Raw genomic sequence first — 19,308 nt, 5'->3', positions numbered from 1 at the left:
TTGCTTTTATGTTCAACTTTATTGGAAAATGTGATTCTGTCCAAACAGCTGTTTTGGTTGAGTGTTTCCAGAGGGGAAAAGCGTGAGATGCCTTTGAAATGAAGGATTTATTAGCAATCGTGCAATGTTCACGACTTAAATTACAATCTAGCATGCAGCATGCATTTTTAATACTTTTATACTGTGGTTTGCGCTGGGGATGGTTAATTAGTGTCAGCGAAACGAATTTTAATCAAATTGGAGATTTCAGGAGATGCATCAGTTGTAAGACATCAAAGAACATCAAAGCAAAAGAAGCTGAATTGTTAAACTTGTGAATCAGACGTAATGCTCCAGAGACAGGTGCACCTTTCAAGGGCTATAGTTTGTTCCATTCATTTTCTCTGTCATTTCTCACTTCTGGTTTTAGTGTGTCCCAATCTAAAAACATAGGGCCTGATTTTAAAAAGCATTTACGCGCGTAAAGTGCATGTATGCAGGTAAATCCTACGGACAATTCAGTGGCGTTCAATGTAGCAATTTTGAAAAGCCCCCTTAGTCGAGCAAAGCGCATTTACTTGAGTAAAACCCAGTTTTATGTGTGTAAATGCCTTTTAAAACCGGGCCCGTATTTTGTCCGTTTTCAGAGTCGTTTTTGGTCCCCTCCCCATCACGTGTCAGGGACCAAAAGGTTCTGGCCAAAACAGGGGTCGAGGTAAAACGGAGCTGAGGATTCTTTCCAGGGTCAGCTGGTGACAGCGTAGGGTTACATTATTCCTGTAACTGCAGAAAGAAAACAAGGAAGTCTATGCTTACGTTTCTAAAAGCCAAATTAAAGCAGCATTTAACTCTGGGAGACATGCTGGTGGACGTGATAGTTGATGGGGACGGGGGTGGTGGTGGATGAGTTCTGTGGTTGAAGCTGTAACCGGCCAGGAAATTAGAACATGGGAGAAAAAAATAATGCATTTATTTTCGTGTAACCACAGAGCAGGTACATGCTTGCTCCTCGTAAATTCATAGCATTGTATTTACCGGTCCCTAAAGAGTCCGAAGGCATGAATGAACAGGGTAGGGTGGTGCTTATTTCAACACGGGGGTGGGGGGGGGATTAAGTTCCTCCAGATGCCTCCGCTTCTTCCACTCTCCTGCTGCCCCTGTCTCCCAAGACCTAGGTTTAATTTAGGGACGAGTGAAACCACTTGTATATATACCTTTAGGCAGCAGAGCTGTGCGGGCCATTGTTTATTATTCTATATCCTCCTTTTTAAGATGCCTTGGTTACAGCCAACTCAAGTCGTGTTCCTTTTTGTGCAGCCTTTATTAAAGGAGGCAAAGTGCTAGAGCAAACCCTTTTTCTAATGAGCACACGTGTTGCCTCTCAGCTGGTTTATTACAGAGGGAAGGCTGTTTGTTCCTGTGCCAAGGTAGGACTATGTGTATTATTTGTGTGGACAGGCACACAGGGATCTTGGTGAGGCCACCTTTGCTTTCTATTCATGTGGGTCGGAGTGCCACGTACAAAACTTAAATATCCGTCTGTCTGTGATGGTTGCTCCCCCCTTAGCAGGTACTGTCAGCCGTGCTTTGTCATGGAGCTCAGTCCATCCAACAGAAGAGAGAACAAATCGAACCTCTTCAACTTATTAACGTAAATAAAGGCAGCAATGGCTTCTGGTAAATGCTCCTGGCCTCGAAAGGTAATGTACAGTAGCCTTGGTGCATGCAACCTTTTTGTCGGTTCAATAAAAGATATCACAAGCTTCTACCTCTCCTGATAGACTTATCTTCCTGAAGTCTCCATTAAATAGCTCCACTTGTTATTTTTGACTGGAAGATTTATTTCAGTATTTCATCTTCAGCGTGCCGGAGGTTTGGGGAAGGGGTAGGCAGAATAGGAAACTAATTCATTCATTACTGCTTTTCTAGCACTGCAGCGGGTTTTTTTTTTTTTTGCACTTGTTTTAGCTCTCAAATCATATCGAGCAGATATAATGCATAAATTGCTTCAGGCTAGTGGTATAATCTAGTGCTTAACAGTACAAAATGGTGAAACCTAGAGACTTCCTTTCAAATCTCTCCGTCCTACCATGGTGTGATTTTTGAGTGAGTCACTTATCCTGTTTCAGTTTGTAAGCTAATTTGGTGAAGACTTTCAATGTGTGAAGAGGCCTGTGGACCCTTTACTATGGTCCATTCTCCTCCCAACGGAGGACATTTTGAGATTGTCAAGATAATGAGAGGTCTGAACCATTTGCTACGGCACTCAGCTCTAGGACTGGCCACAGTGGCACAGCCCAGGTTTTGTAATATGGGTAGCCAGGACTGACGCTTCTGCCCACGCCTGTCCCTTTACAACCAATAAATACACAACACAGATTGGGATCAACAGGCCGCAGCTTTTATTAACAACATCCCGGACCCCGAGCCAGTTCACCACAGCAACCAATTACCCCTCTCCCCCGCCCATCCACCACGAGCCAGCAAGACGGGCAATCCGAGGATATCCCAGCCTGTATGCAGTCACATCATGTACACTCCCCCTACGGCTCCCGCCACCGCCCAGCAAGGGGCCGACCCCTTCGACCCCCGCCACCGCCCAGGCAAGGAGTCGTACCATCAACAACTGCACCCAGATGTTCAGTTCGTAACCACTGACCTGACACCTGAAAAGTCGGACACTTTAAACCAATGCATAACCCCCAATCGGCTCGGGCTACCCGCCCCCACCCCCAGCTGCGACAACGCCAAACCCCCGAACCGTAACAACAACCACATTTTTTAGGGACGGGCGGGCGGATATCAGGGACCAGATGCCACAGCAGGTAACCAGCGAATGCCTCCCAGACCCCAGGACCCTCCCACAACTCCTCCCCTTCCCATCTGCCCCTGCTGAAGGGGAATCAATGGGATCCCCAGAAACAAGAGGTTTGAAAATAAACCTCCAACTCCCCCCTCCCCTGCCTTATCTTGCAGCACGAGCCCGGATATGGGCTGCTGCAGCAACCCCCCCCTTCCCCTCCAACTCTTAACCCCCGGTGTGCCAGGGAGGAGCCTGGCACCATATTACCATGGCCAGGCAGGTACGAGACCCGCCTGAACTTACAGTCTGAGAATTTTCTGGTGAGGAGGAGAAGGCTTAGGAGCAGGCGGAGAGAGAAGGCCAGAGTGGGATTTGGAGAAAGGGGGAGGCAGGGGAAGTCTGCCTTTTGTGCCTAGTTTTTTACTCGTATAGTGAGTATAGAGGACCATATAGACAGTTTCCACTTCCCTGTGGTGGTGCTTCTGTTACCTTGCTAAAAGTAACTGATCCTGAGGAGTCAGTGAGATGGGAGAGTATCCCTGCTCTCAGAGAGTTAAATTTCTCACCTTGGGTTTAGTCTTTCCATAGGGGAAAGTAAACCTCGATCTGTGCTAGAACAAAGATCTGTGTAGAATCAGTGAGACGTAAGGTGTTTGGTGCCTGCCTGGAACTAACCAGCAGAGCTCAAACAAGAAAGGAGAGAGCTGCCCATCTGGTGTTCTCATCAAAGAGTCCTCCAGGCAGATGGAAGCGGTCCAGAGGAAGGCGATCAAAATGGTGAGGGGTCTATGAGGAGAGGCTGAAGGATCTGCATATGTACACCCTGGAAGAGAGGAGGTGCAGGGGAGGTATGATGCAGACCTTCAGATACCTGACAGATATTAATGATGCACGAACTTCAAATATTTTCTGTTGGAAAGGAAACTGTAAAACGAGGGGTTATGAAATGAAACTCCAGGGGAGACAACTCAGGACCAACCTCAGGATGCCTTGAATGCCCTCCTGGAAGAGGTGGTGAGGACAAAAACAGTAAATGAATTCAAAAGGGCATGGGACAAACACTGCAGATTCCTAGAGGCTGGAAGTGAAGAAAAGAGTGCATGGGGGTAAACTGCACAGAGAGACAGTTAGTACTTTTAACAGAGGCTCGGGGATAACCTGCTCAAAGCAGCAATTACAACCTTAAGCAGCTTGCTAGGCAGACTAGGTGGACCATTTCATCTTTATCTGCCATCATTACTATGCAACTATGTGTGCAGGAGAAGAATTCAGGCATTTGGTGAGTCAGGTACCATCAAGGGTTCTTTGGAGGCAGGAGGACCTGCACCCATTTAAGGGAGTTTAAACCCCAAGAAGAGGAATGAGAGGATCCCAGGAGGATGTAACAACAAGGATTATCAACCCTTTTGTGAAATCTCTGTACCTGCTTGTGGATTCTAAATACTGAGAGACTGTAAATGATCTGTAAAGGAGTGGCCCTAGAACCCCTTTTTAACCTGTATGGGACCAGGCATCTAGCTTGTTCCACTTTAAAAACCATTGGGGGGGGGGGGGAGAGCTCTGTGGGCAGTTCCCCTGGGAGGAGGAATAAGAGTGTGAGCCCAGCTGGGAACAGACAGGCCCCGCGTCTCCAGGAGGAGGCAACTCCTGAAACACCTCTGTCCTGAAGTGAAGCTGCGAGTAATACTGCTAGAGATAAGCAGGTTACATGTTGTAAATAATGATGTTATAATTAAGTGGAATCTTGTGTGACTGTGTCTCCAGTCTAAAAGTTACAGGCTATCCACATGGCATTTTCTGGATTTTGAACCTTTTCAGTAAGGACTTAATTTTGGAACCCCATACCTTGTTTTAAGTTCTCTTTGGTGGTAGGCTATAAAAAAAATACCACAGGTGTTAAATTTAATCCTTCCCTTCTGTTGGAGGATTCACATCAGGATTCACAGAACTGAGTTGGGACAAAGTCCTAGCATCTAGTGTGCTCCGCTTCTTAAAGTTGTACCTGGAAGAGGGGCTACAAATATGATACATGCTGTACAGTCCTTTATACATTGATTGTACTATATAAAGCAGTAGATATAGTGGCATTTTGAAATAGGCCAGGCTGGGTATACTCCACAGGAAAGAGCAAAAAGGAAAAATAGCAGTCTCCTGCAGGTGGTCTAGTTTGTACAGCTGGGAGATATCAGTAGCGCAATGGGTGTGGTTAAAGCAACACTTCCCAAATTTTCATCTAATATGAGCCTGTTTTAAAACTTTAAACTTCACACAACCCCAGGCAATGACGATAAACAAAGCAGCAGACCTTCACTCCTTCTCCCTTTACCTCCCCTTCATCCTGAGCTCCTTACTTCCCACTTATTCAAAGCAGGAAAGCAGTGGCAACGGCAGCCATGACATCAGCGGCTGCAGGTGGAATAGAGGCTATCAGGGTGCACTCGCATGCCCCTGCCCTTCTGTAAGCCTTTGTAGTCTATAAAAGGAAGTTTGTGCAGGAGGAGGAGGAGGGTCTGGGAATGCCCATTGGCTCCTAGGCGCCGTGCTGACTGCTGCTTTCAGGTGCAGCTCAGAGTGGAGGGAGACTTGGGAGGGGAAGAGAGACCCTCTTTCTGTGATTGCATCCACAGGTTTTGTGACCCTATATGGGGTAATGACGCCCAGCTTGGAAACCTCTGTAGTAAGGGCAAAAAAAAGTGTGAGAAGCAGATCAAGTACCATGTAGCTGGTCAAGATTGGTTTGGCTCGTAGCTTAGGAGACATCCTTAAAGTAGTAAATGATGGCAGAACAAGCCACAAATGGACCAGCAAGGTTTTTAAGAATTGTAACTGCTGCACTGTGCAGGTTATCCCTTCTATATAGGTTTGTAGCTGTCACTTTGCGCATGTTATCCCAGTGCTTTATTATCATCTTAGGGATCCTTTGTATTTAGCCTAGGCCTCCTTGAATTGTAGTACCATTTGTTTTTCTAATCACCTCCACTGGGAGGGCATTTTGGGTTATCTACCACACTTCCGGTGCTAAAATATTTTCTGATGTTGGTCCTACGTCTACCACTTTGGAGCTTCATACCATGTTCCTTAGCTCCAGAACTTACTTTCTTTTGAAAAAGGTTTGCCTCTCCTGCATTCTCATACCTTCCTGTCTCTCCTTTCTTGGCTATACATTCCCAGGTCTCTTCTGATATGACTTCTAGTGCAGATCCTACACCATTTTAGTTGCCTTTCTCTGGACTATCTCTAGTCTTTATCATTTTTTTTAGAATATTATCTCCAGATGTGGCCTCACTAAATTAGCTGTCTAGTGGCATGATTATTTCCTTTTTTTCCTGCTGGTTATGCCTCTTTCGATTCATCCCATTATTCTCTGGGGTGAAGTTAACTATTTGGGAATATTATTTAGTGTGTTTGTGTGTTTGTGCAGCGAATAAACAGAAGTTAGACTGTTTTTTTAAATAGTCGGTCAGTAAGGCAGCTAGTAAGCAGTAGTTAGTGTGTTTATATTTAATAGTCTGTAAGGCAGCTAATAGGCAGAAGCTAGAGTGTTTGTATAATAAAAACAAAAAGAAAAGTAGCCAGAAGCTAGAAATAAGCTAGGAGCAGTGTATACCTAAGTAAAAAGGTTGAAAAGTTCAGTTCGGTTACTCACCTTGGAAAGGTGTTAAGGTAGTGTGGTTTGGTTTGATTAGGTACCAACATTTGTTAATCAAGAGAGCAGTGAGTCACTCTGGCTGACTAACTGAAGTTAGACTGTTTGTATTTCCCAATCCTCCCACCCCTCACCCACCCACCCCTAGCTCATCCTTTAATTTATAGCCAAATGCCACTTTCACAAAAGAAAAAAAACCCAAAAAGAAAACCTTATTGAGAGTTTGATCACTCCCCTGTAAGCCACTACCAGACATATAGTGAATTCACTAATACATTTAAAGGACATTAATTAGACACATTTCTACTCCCATAGCAACCTAAAACTTGAACAAATTTGAGATGAAGGCAGCAGTCCAGCAGCAAGAGGGGGACTTCCCAGTCTTGCATCGAGTGTCACATTTATTTATTTATTTATTTATTTATTTATTTATTTATTTATTTAACAGTTTTATATACCGAAGTTCTGGTAACAAAGTTACTAATCACTTCGGTTTACATTACAAAAATTAATTGACAATATATAGAATAATGTCTTACAATGAACAAGGTGCATTAAAACTTGGAGAAAATAAGTAATAATAACTTACAATGAGCAAGGAGAATATCATTTAAATACAATATATTTTGAGGAACAGTGAGTATAATTGTTGGGACTGAAATTGTAGGGACTGATGTCGACAGTCATGCAGTTCACAAACTAGGTTATTGGGTTAGGAGAATGCTTGGTTGAACAACCAGGTCTTAAGTCTCTTTTTAAAGGTGGGAGTCGATTGTTCCAGCCTGAGGTCTGGTGGGAGTGAGTTCCAAAGTTTAGGGCCAGCGGTGGAAAGAGCTCTTCTACTTAGTGATGTTTTGAGAGGATGGGCCCTTAGAGTGCCTCTCTGGGCTAGTCTCATCGGTCGGGAGGTGGTGTGAAGCTGTAAAGGGATCGTGAGGTCAATTGGGGTGGAGTTATTGATGACTTTGTGGATGATTGATAGGGTTTTGTAAAGGATTCTAAATTTGATAGGGAGCCAGTGAAGGTTCTTTAAGATGAGAGTAATGTGGTCCCTTTTGTTAGATTTAGTTAGAATCCTCGCAGTGGCATTTTGTAACATTTGTAGAGGTTTCAAAGTGTTTGCGGGTAGGCCAAGCAGCAAAGAGTTACAGTAATCTATTTTCGAGAATATGATTGCTTGTAGTACATATCTGAAGTCTTGGAAGTATAGGAGGGGTCTTAGCCTCTTTAATACTTGAAGTTTAAAGAAACATTCTTTTACAGTGTTATTGATGAAACTTTTGTAGTTCAGCAGATTATCCATGGTGACCCCATGTATGATTTTGTTAGTTTTGAGGCATGGTGTGGACTCTTAGTTGCTGTGGAGATGACTCCTTCCACGGAGAGGGGCCCCGTGGGGAACCACAGCGATAGGCTAGACTCAGAGAGCAGACACTGGAGATGGAAAGCTTTATTGCACTGCTATAGATAGATGGTAATAATGCAGGAAGACATGGCACTGAAATCCAGCAAGGTGCCAATACGTTCAGACAGCCTCAGATGGAGAAGTCTCACCCAGATGTACAAGGTTGGTAGTGTTCCGCAGAGCGGGATAACCTGAACCTGGTGGGTGGAAATGGAGAGCTGGATCATAGAGGTACTCAATGAAGAGTAATGCAGAAATCCCCCTGGTAGTTGGTGATGGTGGGACCAGCGGTCCGTGGTGCAGGATACTTCTGAGCTGGATAGGCCCTCGAGGAGCGAGTACCAGGGAGCACAGATGATCCTGTAAAAGAAGAAAGATGCCTGAGGAGCAGTTGTCTTAGTAGAAGATAACCTGAAGGGTTAATTGGAAGCGAGAGGCCCCCGAGAAGCAGGTGCCCAGAGCTTCTTCTGGAGCGAAATACCCTGGAAGGTAGCGAGGAGTCTAAGCGTGCAGCTTAAAAGCGGTCAGAGTAGCTAAACCAAAGTCCTTGCTAACTCATTCATTATGAGCAGAGCGGAGGCTAAAATACCCGGAGGTATTGACGTCATGCGGTGGGGATGCCCCGAGGTTCCCGCCATGACATGTAGATAAGTGTAGGCAGCATGCGTGCGCGCCCTAGGAGGCCATGGGAATGAACATGGCGGACGGGGACGCCCATGCTGAGTTGGAGACGCCAAGGTTTTCGGCACGGCACTGGGAGCGGCCACCTTGCTCATGGAGGTGGAGAAAGGCAAAAAAGAGGTGAGGCAGAGTGGTCGCAGCCATCAGTGTCCGGACACAACAGATTTTTTACTCGCCGGTGAGAAATTGTACATGTGCATGCGATGCAAAGAGCTCCTGGCTCTCAGAGAACGAGTCCAATCTCTAGAGTGGCATGCCTGGAGGAGCTGAGGCAGAGAGAGGTATATAGATGAGACCTTCAGGATCATAGTAGTCAAGGAACAGGGGAACCTTTTGGGGAAGGGGGAGTCTCTTCCGAAGGGATGGGCTCCACCTTAACCAGGGTGGAACCAGACTGCTGGCACTAACCTTTAAAAAGGAGATAGAGCAGCTTTTAAACTAGAACAAAGGGGAAAGCCAAGTCACTCAGCAGCGCATGATTCAGAGGGAGGTATCTTCAAAGGATACTAATGATGCATTAGAATTAGGGCATCCTGACAGTGAGGTTCTAATAATAAGAAAAGTTGTTCAAGTGCCTGTAACTAAAAACTCACATGAGCTAAAAAATTCTAACATCCCTATCAATTAAAAAGCAGAATGAAAATACAAACAAAAAACAGACCTTGAAATGTTTGTATGCTAATGCCATAAGTCTGAGAAGTAAGATGGGAGAATTAGAATGTATAGCAGTGAATGATGACATAGACCTAATTGGCATCTCAGAGACATGGTGGAAGGAGGACAACCAATGGGACAGTGCAATACCAGGGTACAAATTATATCGCAATGACAGAGGTGCACCCGGGAGGCGGTGTAGTTAGTGCTTTATGTCCAGGATGGCATAGAGTCCAACAGAATAAACATCCTGCATGAGAGTAAAAGCACAATCAAATCTTTATAGGTAGAAATCCCTTGTGTGTTGGGGAAGACTATAGTGATAGTATACTACTGTCCACCTGGTCAAGATGGTGTGACGGACAGTGAAATGCTAAGAGAAATTTATTTATTTATTTATTTATTTATTTATAACTTTTATATACCGGCATTCGTAAAAAAAAAACATCATGTCGGTTTACAGACAACTGAGAAAGGAAATTACAATGATAGATGGAGGAAGGATAGGAAGTTAAAAGGTGACAACTTTACTGTAGAGCCAACGGGCGCCACAGTTATTAAATGAGATTACATGTGGTTAACCAGGTTGGACATAAATTAATTATATACAAGAGACGACAAAGTGGGGGGTAGCGCGGGGGTGGGGGATGAAGCGCATAGGGGAGGCGGGGTGGGGTAGGAACTGTACAAGGGGGCAGGGGGTGGCGAAGGGAAGGAGAGGTGGTGACTGAATATCAGGAAGCCATAATATGGATGGGATGGTGAGGGAGGGAGGGTGTGTAGGGGGGCGGGGGACACTGTACTAGGGAGAGGGAAATAATGAGTGTTGAGGAGAAGTCAAATGCTAGGGTTGAGAGGCGTTGGGATAGGCCTGTTTAAATAACCAGGTCTTGATTCCTTTTTTGAATTGATTAAGTGAAGGTTCTAGTCGGAGCTCAGTGGGGAGGGAGTTCCAAAGGGTGGGGCCGGCGATGGAGAAGGCTCTCGCTCTGGTGTTTGTGAGGTGAGCAATTTTGAGTGAAGGGGTGTGGAGGGTGCCCGCAAGGGAGTTTCTGGTAGGACGGTTGGCCTGGTGGAAGTGTGGCATATCTTCGATCCAGGGGGAGTTATTTTTATATAGCGTGTTATGTATGATAGTGAGTGTTTTGTATTGAGAGCGATAGGTGATTGGTAGCCAGTGGAGGTTTTGTAATATGGGAGTAATATGATCAGTCTTGTAGAGTGTAGAGTGTAGAGTGTAGAGTGGTAATAATGGGAGATTTCAATTACCAAATCACCAGAAATGTGGAACCCCTGGTGATTTGATTATATGTTGTGGTTAACCGCTGACTCCCTTGTGTGAGTAGTAGATTTCAATTACCCCAATATTGACTGGGTAAATGTATCATCAGTACATGCTAGAGAGATAAAGTTCCTGGATGGAATAAATGACAGTTTTATGGAGCAATTGGTTCAAGAACCGACAAGAGAGGGAGCAATTTTAGATCTTATTCTCAGTGGAGCACAGGATTTGGTGAGAGAGGTAACGGTGGTGGGGCCACCTGGCAATAGTGATCATAATATGATCAAATTTGAATTAATGACTGGAAGGGGGACAGTAAACAAATCCATGGCTCTTGTGCTAAACTTTCAAAAGGGAAACTTTGATAAAATGAGAAAAATAGTTAGAAAAAAACTGAAAGAAGCAGCTACAAATGTAAAACGTGTGCAAGAGGCATGGTCATTGTTAAAAAATACCATCCTAGAAGCACATTAAGAAAGGTGGAAAAAAGGCAAAATGATTACTGGCATGGTTAAAAGGGGAGGTGAAAGAAGCTATTTTAGCCAAAAGATCTTCATTCAAAAATTGGACGAAGGATCCAACAAAATAGGATAATGCATAAGCGTTGGCAAGATAAATGTAAGACATTGATAAGACAAGCTAAGAGAGAATTTGAAAAGAAGTTGGCCGTAGAAGCAAAAACTCACAGTAAAAACTTTTTAAAATATATCCGAACAGAAAGCCTGTGAGGGAGTCAGTTGGACCGTTAGATGATCGAGGGATTAAAGGGGCACTTAGAGAAGATAAGGCCATCGCAGTAAGATTAAATGATTTCTTTGCTTTGGTGATTACTGAAGATGATGTTGGGCAGGTACCCGTACTGGAGAAGGTGTTCATTGGTAATGATTCAGATGGACTGAACCAAATCACGGTGAACCTAGAAGATGTAGTAGGCCTGACTGACAAACTGAAGAGTAGTAAATCACCTGGACCGGATGGTATATACCCCAGGGTTCTGAAGGATTGGATAGGTTCTTGTAGGAGAAGTCTATTACCTGCTATTAATTAAGTTGACTTAGAAAATAGCCACTGCTATTACTAGCAACAGTTGCACGGGATATACTTAGTTTTTGGATACTTGCCAGGTACTTGTAGCCTGGATTGGCCACTGTTGGAAACAGGATGCTGGGCTTGATGGACCCTTGGTCTGACCCAGTATGGCATGTTCTTATGTTTTTGCTTTAGTCACCACCTTGTCACACCATTTCACTATGCTGGAGATCACCCCCAGGTCTCTCGCCTGACTGATGCACATCAGTTTCTTGCCCACCATCTCATTTCGCTCCATTGAATTTCAACATCCCAAACGCATGACTTTGCAGTTTTTGAATTGAATCTGAACTGCCAAGTAATCAGCAACTCCTCAAGCCTTCTTAGATCACTTCTCATTTTGGCTGCTCCCTCAGGTTTGTCCATTTTGTTGCAGATTTTAGTGGCAATCATAAAAAGTCATTTTTCCTTCTAACCCTTCTGGAATGTCACTCACAATAGTATTGAACAACACTGGCCCCAGCTCCGTTCCCTGAGGCTAATCACTGCTCTCTCCTCAGAGAGATTGCCATTTACTACAACTCTCTGTTGCCTGCCACTAAACCAGTTTTTAATCCCGGCCTCCCTCTTCGGATCTTACCCCCCCAGTTTTCTCATAAGCTCTTATCTGGAACAGTACCAAAACCTTTGCTGAAATCCTAGTAAACCCCCCCACCCCCGTTCAATGTAATTTCAACCTTTCATTACGATGTAAACCAATATGATGTGTATTTTAATGTCGGTATAAAAAATAAAAAAGTTAGATAAATAAATAAATAAAACCATATCCAGCGCATGTCCTTCTTCTAAACCCTTTGTCACCCAGTTGAAGAAATCAGTCAGGTTTGCTTAACATGATTGGCCTTTGGTAAAAATAATATTGCCTTGAATCCCGCAATCCATTGCACTGTAATTAGTTCACTTTCTTTTCTTTCAGCGGAGTCTCCATTAGTTTTCCCAGCCTGTGGTTTCCAGCCTCCTCTCTGCTGTCTCTCGGGTTGCCAGCTTTTCCACAGAACCAGGACTGGACACCTGAAGGATGGGGGTTTGAACCTCCCCTCCCCTCCCCCCCCCCCCATGTGCATACATTTGTTGCTGCTGCCTCTGAACCTCCTTCCATGCTGAGCACCCTGCAGTTAATGCTGCTTTTATTTAGTGCTTACGTTTTACCTGACCAGGTGCTGCAGCTTCCCTCTGAGCTGCTCCTCGTGACACGAGTGTGGGGAGAAGGTGGTTGAGGTACCGGTGGACCTGGTTCACAACGACTTAAGCCGTAGGAGTGGAAGAAGAGTGATGCAAACTTTGACCAAGAAAGGGCAAGCAACGATGGTGTTATGATGGTGTAACTAACAGTGAATGGGCCCCTGGCAGAGAACGTAAGAAAGGCCCCCATATCACCATGCACACGCACCTATGTGAAACGTAAAGCCTTGCACCCCCTCTCTCTACACAAAATTGAAAATTCTGCATTTATAAAAGATTTTACATGAAAAAGGACATTTAAAGTGCAGCCTTCTTAAGTAAAAGTATCACTTACAAAAACATATATATAATATTTAAATGCACTGCTGTGGTGCCAACCAGAAAACCCTGTGCAAAAGACACTTGAAACCCATATGGTATTAAGTGTATTGTAACGTGTTGGGTCTTGGCTTGATCCTCAGAAAGCCATAAATAAACAATTACAATAAAGTGAACATCTTATTCCAAAATAGCAATCAAAGAATAACAACCCTACCTATGAAAAGTAACACTATAAATATTACACCAAACCCTAAAATATCAAAACATTTCCTATTAGGAAAACAGAAGAAGCCAGGCTGCCATAGATCCTTACACAGAAACTACATGCCAGTAGAATACCTCACCTTGGTCACACATACCGAATACAGACAGACCCTGACCAAATACAGAATAAAGAGACCATAAAGTTTAAATACAAATGTGCAGACAAAAAACTGAACTGGAAACTGCAACAAACCAGACTTTGTACACAGAGCAATAATGGAAAAACAAAAGCATTGGATGAATAGTAAGTGCTGACAAAGTGCTGGGAAATGGTAATCTGCAGAAGAAAACAAAATCCACATGCACATGTACTATACAAAAGCCCTCTGTGGCACAGGAGCGGTCAGTGGTGTGGGTGCAGCCAGAGAATTTCCTCATTCATAGTGATATGAGACAGCAAGCAATAAAGCAGGCGCCTTGAACCCAGGCAATCTCTGGCTTAAACACATACAGGTTTCCCCATATCACAGATAAGTGGTATCTCTCTGTAGTCTGGGACTCCTTCAGCTCCCCAGGGCCCATCTAATCTGTCGAGGCCCTCAGGTTTTATGCTCAGGGGTAGGACTCCTCCCTCCTCCCAGAATACCTTGGGGAGCCCCCGCTTAAGGAGGACTGGGTGAGATACCTGAGCCCGATCCTTTAAGGTAGATTGAGAGAGACGCCTATGCACTCCCTCACACCCTCATAATAGGCACTACCTGCGTGGTATAGCAGACCTTCAATTGTCTTATATCAAATCATAAGGTTAGTCTATTAGTGGTATTATACCGCAACTATTTTGGAAATTTTTACTTTGCAAATAAAATCACTTATCTTGTGAAATGTTCACGAGTTATCACAAAGAGTTGGCAACATGTTGAAGAGAAAACCTCTGGTACAAAACAAAAACATCACCATTCCTCATAAAACATCAAACAATAAAATTAAGAAATATAAAACATTAATCATAATCGTAAAATCATACTATAAAAAGAATAAATGTTTCAAAGCAGCTGATGAGTAGCATAAATCCAATAATTAAAAACTCATAAAATTTTTAAAAAATGTCCAAACACCAATACAGTGTTTCCAAACAACAGCACACCATATAACATGCAATAAATGAATAAGAGTAAAAAAAAAATCCCTTACTCTCCATACCTGGAAACTTTTGATTACCAGTCACACTGGGATTTTCATGGATAGGGAGAGGGAAGGCGCACAAACTTTCTCCTCTTATATACACATACACATGTTCATTCTCTCTCACACTCATGCTCATTCTTTCCCACACACAGTCACACATGTGCTCCCTTTCTCTTACACACACACACACACAAGCTCATGCTTAACGTGTACACATACACATTCTTCCTCACACATACACACACACATGCGCACACACTCATATTCTCATGCACACATATACACAATCTCATTCATGCAAACAGACATATGCTCATGCTGCCTTATGCACACACAGAGACATTCTGTGACACACGCACCCTCTTGCACACACGCTCATGCACACATTCATACATTCTCTCTCTCCCTCGCATGCACACACACACACACACACACGCGCACACACACACATGCGCACACACTCATATTCTCATGCACACATATACACAATCTCATTCATGCAAACAGACATATGCTCATGCTGCCTTATGCACACACAGAGACATTCTGTGACACACGCACCCTCTTGCACACACGCTCATGCACACATTCATACATTGTCTCTCTCGCTCGCATGCACACACACACGCACACTTACTTTTACTGAAGCTGGGCCTCTCTTCCTCTTCCGGTTATTGGCAGGTTGGGATTGGCTGGTGGCCCATTGCTGGGCCTTTTTTTCTTCTTTGGGCTGCTGGAAGGTTATGGTCCCCATCAGGCTTCTCTTCGAGCTGCTGGCGGTGTAGGGTCCATGAGGTCTTGACTGAACATTATGGTATCCAGTTATCTCTGTAATCAGCCACTGTACAGTTAGTTTGAAAATTGGACTGTCTGGTCCAAAACTGGGCAGGTGGTCATCCTAGCTACTACTTTTATGTAGCGGGACTACATCAGCCCTTCTCCGTTTCTGTGGAACCACTCCTGTCTTCAAAGATCTATTGAACAGGTCTTTCACTAGATCGGCCAGAACTTCTCGGAGTTCCTTTAATGTTCAAGGATGCATCCCATCCAACACTTTCAATTTTACTAGTTCCATTCAGACACTCATCTGTAAATGATGTATCCATCCCACTCCCATACATACTCTTGCTAACAATCTGTGGTTCTTCAGTGAACTTTGCACAAAAATATGTCTAGCATTTCTGCTTTGTCCTTATCTCTCTCCACATTGCTCCTTGTCACTTTTCAGTCTTACTGTTCCACCTGTGGACCTCCTTTCTTTGACTACAGGTACAATCAGACTGCATGGGCAAAGTGGGCCTTTACTATAGTATTTTGTATGATTGTATTACTGTGAAACTTGGGAATGCAGCTTTCTCGTTCACTGTGTGTGTGAGAAGCAGAGCAAGCTGCCTGCCTGTCTGTCTATAGTCAGTCTCTCCCTAATCTTTCATTTCTCTTTCTGTAGCTTTAACATCAGATTTGTCCTCTGCCTTTTGGATTTCCTAGCATTCTAGAAAGTGCTTTATGATGCAGCTTCTACGGAAGCTGCTACTGCGAGCCAAGTTTCTTCCTTCCCATAACTCCTGGGAATTGTGATCCTGGAACAGCCACTATTAATTCCAGCGTTCCATTTTATGTATGATGTCTCGCTGTGTGCTGCCGTAATTATGAGCATTACTGTATTTAGTTGGCAATCTTTATTCCTTTTTGGTTTACTAGTAAACTTTCTTCTTAGTTTAATGAAACAGTGACTCTTCCATCTTTTAACCACTATAGGGGTCTAGTTATTATAGTTAAGCTAAAGCAGGGCTTGGGGGGGGGGGGGGGGGGAGGTAGGGGAAAAACAGACGGGTGATGACTGCCTTATTGTTAGCCCAAGGCAATTGCATTCTACTTGCTAAGTAAAAATGAAAAGGAGGAACTGAAGGAGAAGTAGGGAAGAGGATGGGCATAATGGGGTGAAAATCAACCCTGCCTGCTGGATTGGGAAGAAGCTTATCAAAATTGGATTCTTAAAACAAGGATGCCAAGCTAAACTATTGGGATAAAAACTGGACTTGCAATGTGAGGGTGCTACAGGGGGTTTGAATGAAAGACTTGGGAAGAAAGAAGGCCTACAGCGAGAGCATAAACAGACTGCGATGGGCATAGAGATTTTATTTAAACTCACAAAGGACTCATTTCTTACCCCAAATTACTGAGTAACTAAGAAAGTGAAATAACTTTTTTATGCCATTTAATCTTGGTCGAGGGGTACAACTGCAGGTTTATGGAGGCAATAATTAGACCTTTTTCCATGGCCTAGCTATTGTCTCCTCTCCCACACTGTGCAGATAAAAGGGCCGGCGTTGGTCAGGGTAAGGACATTATGCCCAGAGATTGCATAATCCAATCTCTGCGCATATTTTCTGGTGCGTACTTTGTACTCTTGCTTCGTGCACCAGCAGGATTTACCAAGGGGAAAGAGACAGGAGCCAGTGCAAGTTCCCCCACAGGCTCACTCTTTGCTTGTCCAGGCCAAAAAGTTGCAGAGAGTGTGTTATGTCTGATTTTTATTATACGTCAGGCCTGGTTTTCTTAAGCTCAAATCCACTGCACTGAGGGACTTTAGTGGTACCTTTTTTTTAAGTAAGAAAAGTGCCAGGATGCAGTTGGGTTTGTGAAGATCTGAACTGGATCAGCCTAAGTTGACATGCATCGAAAATAACACCGGTTGGGAATAATTTTCAGCTATTTTTGCCTTCAAATGAAATTGTATTACAGGGCAACAGAAATATCAGCATTCTCTCAGCAGGAATAGTCTTTGCCCTCTTCCTTCCTAGATGCATTGTTGCATATAATGGAACAAATTGGAAAGACCTAAGGAGATTCTCCAGTAATCAGCAGCGGGCAGGGCTGTGCTCTAGTTACTGTTGCATGCAATTTATGGAAAATGTGATTTCCTGGGATGTGCCCTATGGCTTGCCATAGGTTTTTCAGTCTTCCAGGATTTTAGCATGATTTCATCTTTTTCAACTCATATAAAAAGGTGCTTAGGGGCTGGTTTAATCCATCCATCTGGAGGCACAATGCCATTGATGAAAATTCACTAGTCTTGTCCAGATCTTGGGCTGGGGAAGAGAGGTGGCAGTGGTAGGTGGAGCATGGATCTGGCACTTACTCTATTCAAAATGATCTGACGCTGGAAAGGGTGAGATCATTTTCAGTAGGATCAAAATTCAAAAGCGCTAGACAATCCATGCATAGCAATGGGTTTCACTTACTTGTTTTTCTCCAGGAACTCTGTGACATTTCTGCTGCCAAGGAGTTTTGCCTATTGATGTAAAAGATCGTTACTTATAATTGTGTTGGAGACAAGATAGTTTAAAGTTCATTTGTATCATAAAATGATGTTGCCTATGCTTTCCATGGCTAAAGTATTTTGCTTTGTTTGTTTTGATGTAATGCGCTCTCTTCCATTGCATCTTTGTCACAAGTCGGTACTTACATTTGTGACTGGCAGCCTGAGGACGCAGTGGCAGATCTCTAGTTTGGCTGATCAGAAGAGCTGCCTGCAGGAGGTTTTTCCCTTTTCCTGCTGGCATAAGAGCAGTTGTGCTCCATTGCTGTGCAGGTTTGTTGTGGTAGTGCATGGGAGGCCGCTGATGCTACTGCTTGCACAAGGCAGGGATTTCAGATCTTAGTGGTGCTGAGATGAGATGCTCATATGAAAATGTTGTTATTTTTGTTATTTGGATTTATCATCTGCTTTTTTGAATAAGAAATTCACTAAAGGCAGAAATATGGCACAAATGAAGGAGAATCTGAGGAGAAGAAAGGTGGAAGTGTCTTAATGGCCCATTGCAATGCACTGGGATGGACAAATTAGAAAAATGTTTTCTTTCAAACCAAGTAAGAGGGAGATCTAAGAATGGGAGGGTTGATAACTAGAGGGAAACTGAGGGAAAGGAAATATTTTATTAGATTTCACAATACTTTTGCAATATGTATATGCTTTTTCATAATTTATTTTCTGATAGTTATTAGTATTGCGAAAAATGCACTCCTTATAATGAACTCCTTAATGCTGAGACTTCTGTACGGCATTCTTTGACGTGACCTTTGCCTTCTTTGTCTGTTACAGGTAGATAACCAGCTCCCCTGGTTTCTAATTCTGAAGCAGGACTGTTTTAACTAAAGATGGAAACACTGGAGTCGGAACTGACCTGCCCAATCTGTCTGGAGTTATTTGAGGATCCGTTACTGCTGCCTTGCGCTCACAGCCTGTGCTTTAACTGTGCCCATCGTATTCTGGTCTCCAGCTGCACGTCCAGCGAGTCCATCGAGCCGATAACTGCTTTCCAGTGCCCGACCTGCCGCTATGTCATCTCGCTGAACCACCGAGGCCTAGAGGGGCTGAAGCGGAATGTGACCCTGCAGAACATTATCGACCGCTTCCAGAAGGCCTCCTTGAGCGGACCCAACTCGCCAAGCGAGAGTCGTAGGGAAAGGGCCTACAGAAACAGCCCCACCATGGCCAGCGAAAGGATTGCCTGCCAGTTCTGTGAGCAGGACCCGCCCCGGGACGCCGTGAAGACCTGCATCACGTGCGAGGTGTCCTACTGCGACCGATGCCTGCGGGCAACGCACCCCAATAAGAAGCCCTTCACCAGCCACCGCTTGGTGGAGCCTGTGCCAGACACGCACCTGCGAGGGCTCGCTTGCTTGGAGCATGAGAATGAGAAGGTGAACATGTACTGTATCCCCGACGATCAGCTGATTTGTGCCTTATGCAAACTGGTGGGGCGCCACAGGGATCACCAGGTTGCCTCACTGAGTGATCGCTTTGAGAAACTAAAGGTAAGGCCTCTGTTGGTAATGCTAATGTGTATCATGCTAGCTTAGATACCCCCCCC

At 44.1% G+C, this 19,308-nt stretch overlaps 1 protein-coding gene across 6 annotated transcripts in view; it reads left to right on the top strand.

Annotated features, from left to right (window-relative positions):
- Window positions 1–19,308, top strand: part of LOC115094464 (probable E3 ubiquitin-protein ligase MID2) — an 839,223-nt gene that overhangs the window by 121,374 nt on the left and 698,541 nt on the right. For all 6 annotated transcript variants that reach the window (XR_003857558.1, XM_029607549.1, XM_029607550.1 and 3 more), the window contains exon 2: window positions 18,537–19,252. Coding sequence is in view for 5 of the 6 variants with exons in the window: in XM_029607549.1 (XP_029463409.1) it covers window positions 18,593–19,252 (660 nt within the window). In the remaining variant the exon portion in view is untranslated. The remainder of the gene's footprint in view (window positions 1–18,536; window positions 19,253–19,308) is intronic.

Source organism: Rhinatrema bivittatum, chromosome 6, assembly GCF_901001135.1.
Source record: "Rhinatrema bivittatum chromosome 6, aRhiBiv1.1, whole genome shotgun sequence".
Classification (NCBI taxonomy): Eukaryota; Metazoa; Chordata; class Amphibia; order Gymnophiona; family Rhinatrematidae; genus Rhinatrema; species Rhinatrema bivittatum.
Note: the sequence above shows the minus strand (reverse complement) of the source record. Positions and strands in the feature narration are given on the sequence as shown.